A 10,184-nucleotide genomic window follows, 5' to 3' on the forward strand; every position below is an offset into this window, starting at 1 on the left:
GGAAGGAGTAGACGGAGTTCAGTCCCAAGTCGCCNCACGTTTTGTCAATCGTCGTCGGAAAGTGCCATAATTAATTGGGGACTGGGAAACTGGCGTGGCACTGACAACTCAAAATAAAGGCATTAGGGTACTCTGCGCGTGAAAGCTCGACCAGCGCTTCCAAAAAAAGATTTCTGCTCGATTATTGGGACTCGCGACAGATACCGGGAAGCCAGTATTATTTTAAACTGCCAAAAGCAGTCTTTGAATCCACAGGGATTGAGATGACCTTCTCAAAACCTGATATCTACTTCAGTAACTTGGTGTGCATAACACATCATCTTACTTCGTTCATTCCCAGAACGCGGCAGTCATCATGCGCACGAGGCTGCTTCACGAGATACAATTCTCATGATACTTGGCCACGGTGTCCTTAACCTGAAGCGCCGCGGCACAAAAGTATGTAGCATTTAGCGGCCAAGGCATCTCATCGCTACACTTAGTACGTTGAGTGATTTCATGAAGTTTGAGCCTCCTACTCACAAAATGAGATGGGAAAATGAGTGGCTTATTCTCGCGATTTAAAACAGCGCGTATAATATTGTTCTTGAATGAAAGGCCGCGGGAAGGAAGTGAACTTCAGATTATGACACAATCATGTTTGAGTATGAGCATGATTACGGATAACAATGAACCAACTAACTGAAAACATAGTACATCCGAGGGTGGATAAGAAATCATGGAGGATGCGCGAATTCTTGCCTGTGGTTATTTGAGAATAATCATTTGCCCATACTGGCCTTGTCAACAGAAGCGGAATAGCCATCACCTTGGGTGGAGGGAGCGGAGGAGAGTGGTATGGTCTCTTGGATCTTAAAGCCTATCCCTTGATAAAGAATCGGCAATTCAATACACCCAGTAGATTGGCCAAAACACATGTCGATTCTTATCCTGAAATAGACATATTTAAGCGAACGACACTGATGCATATTGACTGAACCCGAACCCAACAGTTTTCACCAAGGAAAGTTGATCATATACCGTTCGCGGACATACACTGAGATGTACGTCCCAACATTATTTGAATCTGGGAACGGCTCATCATGAGGTGTCGTAACCAAAAAGAACACGAGCTGCGGCGGCTCTAGCATTTCCCAATCATAACTGTCAGGTGACAGAAGAACACCAGTAGAAAGCCAGAAACTGGGCGGTCAGAGGCTAGAGAGATCCGTTAATACACTCCGGTACAAAGCTTCTGGAGGGATAAGTTCGAGATCAAAGGGTGTAAGTGGACACGAAGGATCCAGTGATCCCTGGCGGGTCAACGTTCAAGATTCGAGGTCGAAAACTCCTGTGAAAAGACCTGGCCCAGGATTACAGAGCGTCAATAACTATGCTCGGCACGCCCATCTGCTTCGGTTCGTCAACAAGAAACTCATGCACAGAGATGAATTGCAAACAATGAAAACGTTGGCAACTCCTAGACTCCCTTCGTGAGTTCAAGAAGAAAGTGCATGACACTGATCGTCGTGGTCCTGGTCAACAAGCTTCATGAGCAGCAAAGAAAGTTGATTCTGTGATTGGTGTGAGTTGATAATCGGTCTTTACCGTATTTTTGGAATTGTTTTTTCTCCAATCTCAACAACGATAAGTATGACAGCGGCAGAAAATATAATGTCTACTCACATGCTTCACGACCGCAATGGCCAATTTTATGCAAGAATACAAGGAATAGCGTTAGTATTCCAATCAATGGATTTTGTCAGGGGCTCTTCCATGCCATAGAATAAGGGGAAAGAAGATAACGTGGGGAGGGAGAACACTGAAAAAAAAATGAATGTTGCGCTGGTTGGGTGCCGGGCTGTTCTTCAAGTTGGGCGGTTCGATCCCATTGCGATTCTAAACTACAAGTCAACTACAAGTTTTACTCTTAGCGACTGGTTGGTGGGCAAGAGGGGCTCTGCCATGCCTACCTGGTGGAATTGAAGTATGACCCGCCGATAATTGGGAGGGTAATAGCAAGCCATAACATGCAAAGTAGCTGGCCTCGAGGTCAACTTGAACTCGAGCTGCATGGAGAAAACACAAATCTTGTGACTAGTGACAGGCGTTCAACACCAAACCACGTGATTAGTCACGGCGCGTTTAGGGGTGATAACGCGCCGACGATAATTTTTGCCGCACCGACGCAGTTTACTCAATGTCTCAATTTCCAGGCTCGAATCGAAACGAGTATCTACCCCTCTCCGCCGCCGAGCGAGAACTTTGAGGGGAGGTTTGTCGCTAGGCAGGGTGCTGTCCTCATTTCCCAAGTTTTGAAAATTCAAGACAGCCAAAGAACCCAGGCGCAGGCTCACTGCGGCCGCTCAAACGCTACGCGGGGGTGGAAGCGAATACACCTACAGAGTTCAATCAGCGTACTCAAGAAACTTTACTCATTTGTCTTCAAGGCCACAACAATGGCGCCGGCCGAAACCATGCCTGGTGTTCTCTGCATAAACTAGTGTGGCGGGAAATAGCCCCATACCCTAATTCTCCCAAGCAAATTTGCTTGGGCCTCAAAGAGGCCCTAATTTGCACCCTAAATTTCGGCAAATTTGCAGGTAGGGGTCCGGGGGCGCAGCCCCCGGGAGCCCGGCTAATTTGCGCAAATTAGCCCCGCAAAATAGGGCAAATTAGCTAATTCACGCAAATTAGGGTCTGCTTGACCAACTTTTTTGTTATGTGCACAAGTAACTGCACGGGGGGATCAACGATGGCGAGGAGGGAACTTATTTACTGATGACTACTTGCGTGCTGTTTGAGTCTAAAGAATTTCTTTAGGTGCACATTTGACGGCGGGCGTATGGAACGACTTTCAAAGTAGGTTTTACATGATTGAGTTTGTGAGCAAAATCCCGAGTTACTCCTCGAATTCACAGACGTCGCTCAAAATCGATCTCGACGAAGCCATTAGCATGCCCATTAACAGAAAATGACGCCGAAACCTGCCGTTGTTCTCTCACTCAAGACCTCGCTAATTTGCCCTAATTTGCATGCTGGTTTCGGGCTTGTAGCTTTGATCAGCAAATTAGCGCAAATTTGCAGGGCAAATTTGCAGCTGCAAATTACAAGAGCCTAATTCCCGCCACACTAGCATAAACAGAGTATATATACAACTAAGTACGTACACAATTATGATAAGTCCTGGTTTCGTTCGATAATAACTATTGGATTGTCTAGTTCACCACATAACCAACCCTCTTCCCACCATCAAAGCTCCGAAAACAATCGCTGACAATACCAAAGCACCGCCCTCTAATCTCCCAGTCACCTCCGCTGCACTAATACTCCCCTTACTCGTGCTTCCAAGATTATCCTTGTTGGCATGCATCGCCGCATGTCCGTTGGACGTCGCCAACACTGACGGATCTATAGTGAGGGTATTTACTGTTTTTGTTAAAAATGTAGTAGAGAATGTGGTGGACGGAGCGGCGTCGGTAACCTCCGTCAGAGCGGCATGGGAGAGGAAAACGAGAGCTACGCCCGGTGCGGGGACTGTAACGGCACATGTATTCGCCGTCTGATCGCATTGCTCAGTTTGTACGTCCAGGGTGCCTTGTGGGCGGCCGTCGGATTCGAAATTAGCTCCGAAGGTCTGAGTGGCAGTTAAGTCGGTGAAGGACGAATGGATCAACGATCACCTACCTGGCCCGCCCATGTAAAGTTACCCTTTGTTGATACCGATGGAGCAAGAAGATACCTATTAGCAGAATTAGAAAGTCGCCAAAGCCTGAGATGATACGTCACTCACTTCACTTGAACGTGTGAAGGGGTTGCATTCGCCTGACCCGTTTGACCACCTCCAATAGCGATGTTCACCGTGATAGTGTTCGCGCCTGAAGGATCGGTGATGTAGTTGAATAAAAGTACCCTAACGGGATTTCCATTCTCATAGATTGCATAAGCGGGAGTCAACGTGTTATTGCTATTGGCCACAAGGTCAAGGACTTGAGAGGAATTCGTAGGCCCGAGGGCCTCCGCCATAACGAGTGCGGAGTAGTAGATGGGTCCGATCGTCCATTGATGGAAGGTCGATTGATTAGTTGGGGGTGCTAGAGAAGGGTGGTGAACTTTGTGACGGCCTAAACACAAAAGGTTGCTTACGAGTGAAAGGCTATTGTGAACGGTTTGTCAAAAGGGATACAACATAAAAAAACGAAGTCTTACGTTGTAGAATACGCTCTGACCACCAACGTGGAATAGAGCGCCGGAGAAATTTGAGTTCGCCATCTGCATGCCATAATCAAGGCCCCATAGAGCTGCACCAAAAGAGTCGCTGATACCAGCAAAACCGCCACAAGACGCCGTGTTGGTTTCAAACATCAACAGTTGCTTTCCTTTTGTTTGAGCGAAAGCGGTCGAATTCAAATACGGTGCGACGACGGCCTGCCCTGCCCCGTGATTCAGATATGTTGGAAAAAGAGCTTGAGGGTCGTGAGGGCTGCCAAGTCCGAATTGCGCATAGCAATTGTCGGTGGGATAGTGTTCCACAGCGAGGAATGCGAGATTGGTGCTGAACTTGTCGACGAAGCCTGTGTTCCATACCATCTCTGGGGTCCAAGCTATTCTTGCAATGTTCGGACCAATGAGAAGATTCTTGCTCGGAATATTGCTGTCATTTGCCACCGCTTCTACAAGTGTGCTGAATTCTCCTGCATAATCGTAGGGACCGTAGGTCTAAAGCTATCAGTTACAACGTGAGCCACTCATGAAAGGAGCCATACCGATGGACGATGACCGTGCGCAACATACAAATCTGGCTCATTTCCTACTTGCAATCCAACAAGATGGTCGCCCAAAACCGCCTCCCCTAACTCGGCGATTCCAAGGCGAAAGTTCGAGGTATCGTTGAAGGGTATACCAAGATACCATCGAATATCGACGAGAGCTGAGATGTTCCCCATCATATAAATGAGATCTGGCGTAAAGATTAACGGTGGCGTTTGTGTCTGAGAATGTGGTTAAAGGAGAATCAACTCGACAAGTTTAAACGACGTACTGGGTTTGATGCGCCGGTGATATCCTTCTCGAGGATCTTGCCGTCCGGGGTGCTTGGGACGAGAACAGCAGTCTCTTGTGTGTTTCCTCCGACACGGATATTTACCCGACCCACACGCTGTGCGAGGTTGGCCATCAGATTGAGAAACGGAACTTGAAGGACAGTTCTGAATGATCGTCAGCTCGTTGACCTCCTCATTACAAAATCAACGAACGAGTTTTTTCCTACTGAAGAAGAATTAAGACATCGACGAAGATCTGACACGAATGAACGACTCACAAACTTGGTTGACAACAGACATTTCTATAGAAAATCCAAAAAATGAGCCGGTCTGCGGTATTGACGCTCCTGGCATTCCTCCATTCTGCAGCTGGATAGCAAAGTTGGTGGTAATAGCAGGGTTTGGCGGGTCAGGTGGATTGAGAACAGTAGGATTGTATGCTGCGGCGCCGGTGTAGTTCGCTGAAGTTGCACTCGATGTCCCGCTCGCCAACGGCTGTTGACCTTGCTGATAGTAAACGGTAATTTGAGCAAAACCAACAAGCGCCTGCATCAAAATGCCAAGCCCAACGGCAGCATTAAGCGTAATCATATCCGGAGATAAGCGCGCTGAGCCTTGTTAGAGCTTTTTTCGGCGTCTTGACTGGCGGGGTGACTTGTACAAGCTTGGAGGTCCACGAGGATATTGCGCAAACCGGTTGTGAAGAGGATCCGCAAGTACGAAGAGGGGCGTCTCAATAGGACGAGAGGCAGTATTACCCAAGCATTACCACCCACAGGCTATAAATAAATCTCTGCTGTCTCTACTGTACTAATCCAATCGTCGCGTCACCGGGGAAGGTGTGACTGCCTGAAATTTTCGTCGAAATGTCGGAGTGGCCCTCTGTCTATAGATAATTTAGGCCAGTTCAGAAAACTTTGCTAGAGAGAGGCAGAGGGAAAAAAATTAGTTTCTAATGAAAAAGGACCCCAGTTTTGCTCCTTTTCTGACTGATTTGGTGGTTTCGTTGCTGGCCCCTGTGACCTGTGACCCCTTAGAATTTCATCGATTTCGGACCCCCTGTGATGTGTGACCGATGAATTGATTGGATTAGTACAGTAATGTCTATTTTTACTCTGACCTCCTTGTTTCTGAAGTTAAGTAAGGATACTCAGGAGGCTTTACAGTAGTAGCTGTAAAACCAGGTAAATCAAGGACCTTTCCGGATTGTCAAACTATTGCAGAAGCACAGTGATCTTGAGCTTTGATGTGAAGCGAGCGCCAAGCAAGTGTTCCCTGAAGGTTGGTTTCAGGGACCAAGTTGGAGGGACAATGTTCTTCGGCTACATGTACACAAAAGCATTCTCAAGAATAACTTTGTCAAGCAGTGAGCACTCATCCACTATTGTCTGGAGAATTTTGCAATACTTTACCCAAGGGGGTGCTGGCATTAAAAAAAAAGACCCGGGGTCGATTTTTTTTTAAAGGCGACTGGAGGTTGGACTAACTAACTAACGTAATCAGGCACGTGTCTAAAAATAGAAACATCACTAGTAGCTGCCATTTACATCATGTAAAACCTGGCATGTACCATAGAAGTTCCTGCTTAGCTACCGTGAATGAAATGAAATGAATTTTCATTCATTCATGGCAACTGTTTCATTCCAAGTCATTCTAATTCATTGCCGTGGAGAATGAAATACTTTTTGTTTCATTTCATTTCATTTCAATTTTTTCTTCATTTCTACTGACAAGAATGAAATTTATTCTGTTTCATTCATTCCTGGCAACTGTTTCATTTTTTTTATTTCATTCCACCATGGCAACTGTTTTATTTTTTGCTTTATTCTTCCATTTCATTCATTCCTGGCGACTGTTTCATTTTTTTTTTCATTCATTGCCATGGAATTTTCATTTCATTCTTTCCAGGCAGTTATTTCATTTTTGTTTCATTCTTTCAGGCAACAATTTCGATGTTTTAATACACATCTAAATAAGGAAACAATATACAATTATACCTGATATGTGTTGTGCCCTACTGCAGTGGGGTGGGAGGCCATATGGGGGTACTTTTGCATTTGAGGCTCAAATACACAACAAGATAGGCATGCTGTTGCCAAATAAGGCATTTAAATATTTTGTATCAATTACATAATCATTTTCACAGCTCTAACAATGAAATAGGCACCTGTGAAGAATGAAGCAAGGAATGAAACAGTTGCCATGGTGGAATGAAATAAAAAAATGAAACAGTCACCAGGAATGAATGAAACAGAATAAATTATCTAGAATGAAACAGGTGCCATGAATGAATGAAAATTCATTTCATTTCATTCATGGTAGCTAAGCAGGAACTTCTATGGTACAGCTCAGGAGTACATGATGTAAGTGGTAGCTACCAGTCGAAACATGACATCATCTGCATGAGCGCTTCCCCCCGCGCCCTCTCCCAGAAGCCGCACAAGCCACGCAGACCCAATTCCGGGGTGCTTGCACAATTTCAACACATTTTAGATGGAACTAGGTGTATAATGTGAGTTGAAAATCAGTCAGTTCTCATAATGCAATGCACTTACCCACTGGGTCTCGCAACCAGCTTGTTTGCATTTGAGGACCTCGTCCTCTGAGCCGTTGAGGACTATTCCGCAAAGGCAACTGTCCAGTGCGTCACGGTCTTCTCCTTTTCGAGGGACACCTTTGCGCTTTGACCGCCCTGACTCCTCCTCAGGATCTTCAACTTCTGGTGGCTCGGCAACCTCAGTGGGAAACATCTCATCAGTATGTGATGTTGCTTTCGTGCCACTTTCCTTTTCGCCACTGTTCTCACTGCCACTTTCAGGGTTTAGATTGTTCTGAGACTGTTGGATGCGTAGAAGGTAAGTCTCTGTCATCAATCCAAAAGTATTGATAGAACTCACGCTGTCATTGATTGACGCTTCAAATTCTCCCCCCTCAAAGTCTGTGGAATTTCGCACAGGAGCGAAATTATCCTGCATCCAGTCTTCCCTAAGCCCATCACTTTCCGCTCCCACCATGCCGTCCGTCACTCCCCCCTCAAAGTCCGTGGAATTTCGTGCAGGAGCGAAATCACCATCTTGCATCCAGTCTTCTCCAACACCGTCACTTTCCGCTCCCACCATGCTGTCCGTCATTCCCCCCAAAAAATCGCCACACTCTGAGTCTAAGTCCTCAGCATCCTCCCCTTCGTCAAAATCTCCTCTGTCTGCCTCATCGATGTCCATCCCCCCAAAGTCCTCATGCTCAGGGATCTCATCCATCTCCAGACGATGTGTTTCTCTATCATTTCCTTTCAATACGGCAAAAAGGATCAAAAAGGACGAAGATGCAACTGACATTCCAGGAATCCTTGCATGGTGGCTCTCTGAAACGATCAGCGAGGGTATCTTCGACTTTTTGGTGTGTTTCGTTGTCACCTTCCCTCGTTTGACCCAGATTTTCTTCATCTCAGATCTTTCGAATTTGGAGAGCTTCCATAAGTACTTGTACTTCGTAAGATCCAAGGTCTTGTGCCTTTCTTTGAAATGGAGCTTCATAAAATACTTCCAGATGGCAGGGTCAGCGTTGGGGCAAATCGGGCAGTGAATGGGCACGTTGGAGCAAGGCGAGGAGGCAGTGGACTCTGCTGCTATTCCATAAGAGTACTTCATCTTCACGAGACACCCTTTCGATGTCTTTTGATTAATTCTCAAATTTCCGTTCGCGCCCTTTCCTTTCGCCAGATAGAACTGGCAAAGTTGCAATGGGCGGAGGCATAGGCCGCAAAGTGGCTCGATTGATTGAATAACCGCGGGATCATATAGGATGTGTGCCCCAATGTGCTCAAGAACACGTTGACCTTGAGAGAGGTCAAGGGTGATGGTCGGCGAGCACCGTGGACAGTCCGAGGTCGTCAATGATCCGATGTCCCCCAAATTGTGGTCACTCTCACAAACGAAGCAAGCTTCGCCTATATTAGTTAGAGTCAGGTGAGTTAGTAGACGAATCGTCGTGCAACTAATTACTCACCAGAACTCTCGCGATAAGGATATTCTGTCACACTAGTGGTATACACTCTTATGATAAAAACCAGACACATGCCTGGAAGGCGATGTGTATAATGCCTAGAGGTTCAATGAGACAACTCATTATTTTGTCTAGTATTTTCATTCATTAAGTTCCCTGTGTATTTCATTTTGTTTTTTCATTAAATGGCCTAGGTGATCTCATTAATATTGTATTGCGATTTCCTGCAATATTTCATTCATTATCTCTGGATATCTCATTTTGCTTTTCATCTGAAAGCCTGGCGCTTTCAATGAATATTTCATTATTAGCTCCAGGACATTTCATTGGAGTTTTCATATATATATCTGGCGGTTTCATTGGATATTTCATTGTTAGCCCCAGGATATTTCATTGTGCTTTTCATCTGAATGCCTGGCGGTTTCAATGGATATTTCATTCTTGTTCCTAGGATATTTCATTGGACTTTTCATAGATATACCTGGTGCCTTCATTGGATATTTCATTGCTAGCCCCAGGATATCTCATTGCACTTCTCATTTGGATGCCTGGCGCTTTCAATGGATATTTCATTCTTATTCCTAGGAGATTTCATTGCACTTTTCATATGTGTACCTGGCGCTTTCATTGAATATTCATTTTTAGTGGCAGCTGACCTTTCAGGGTCCAGGGTGCATTTCCAAATGTAAAATAGCAATAAAATCAGGAAAAATTAGGGCTCATTGCTGATCATCATGTTGGGTAATATTGTCAGGGTCCAGGGTCCAATTCCAAATATAGTAATATATCCAAAAATAGCCAGAAAATAGCGGAAAAATTGAATATATATAAAAATGGTATACAGAACATCAGGCACTGCCTTCAGGTTCCATCCCAAAAGGGAAATATCACCTGGTTTGACCAAAAAGTGAAGAAAACCAAGAGGAGAATGATTTTACCTATCAGGGTCCATGTAATGGGATGTTGGGATGATGGTCACATGACCAATTACCAAAAATGGTCAAAAACAAAAGTTGTAGCCCTACACTGTAGCTTCCTGAATCTGTTTGAATTATGTTCTGAAGTGCTCCCATTGTGGAGATATGAGGTACTGCAATCCCAAAAGTGTCGTGTTTTTTTTTGTTTTTTGCATTTTTCTCCATGAAAACAAAACCAAACAAT

At 45.2% G+C, this 10,184-nt stretch overlaps 2 protein-coding genes across 2 annotated transcripts; both read right to left on the bottom strand.

Annotated features, from left to right (window-relative positions):
- Positions 1-3,202: 3,202 nt before the first annotated feature.
- Positions 3,203-5,573, bottom strand: LACBIDRAFT_234055 (glycoside hydrolase family 79 protein; the record flags this gene model as incomplete). The annotated part of the gene is made up of 7 exons (XM_001879911.1): positions 3,203-3,616; positions 3,667-3,721; positions 3,773-4,073; positions 4,179-4,698; positions 4,746-4,970; positions 5,021-5,186; positions 5,296-5,573. The coding sequence occupies 7 exons, from the start codon at positions 5,571-5,573 to the stop codon at positions 3,203-3,205; spliced, it is 1,959 nt and encodes a 652-aa protein (XP_001879946.1).
- A 1,842-nt stretch (positions 5,574-7,415) lies between these two features.
- LACBIDRAFT_318823 (uncharacterized protein) lies at positions 7,416-9,096 on the bottom strand (the record flags this gene model as incomplete). The annotated part of the gene is made up of 4 exons (XM_001879912.1): positions 7,416-7,520; positions 7,577-7,858; positions 7,919-8,967; positions 9,027-9,096. 4 exons carry the CDS (start codon positions 9,094-9,096, stop codon positions 7,416-7,418), a joined length of 1,506 nt encoding a protein of 501 aa, XP_001879947.1.
- Between the last annotated feature and the right edge of the window lie 1,088 nt (positions 9,097-10,184).

This window comes from Laccaria bicolor, genomic scaffold, assembly GCF_000143565.1.
Source record: "Laccaria bicolor S238N-H82 LACBIscaffold_9 genomic scaffold, whole genome shotgun sequence".
NCBI lineage: Eukaryota > Fungi > Basidiomycota > Agaricomycetes > Agaricales > Hydnangiaceae > Laccaria > Laccaria bicolor.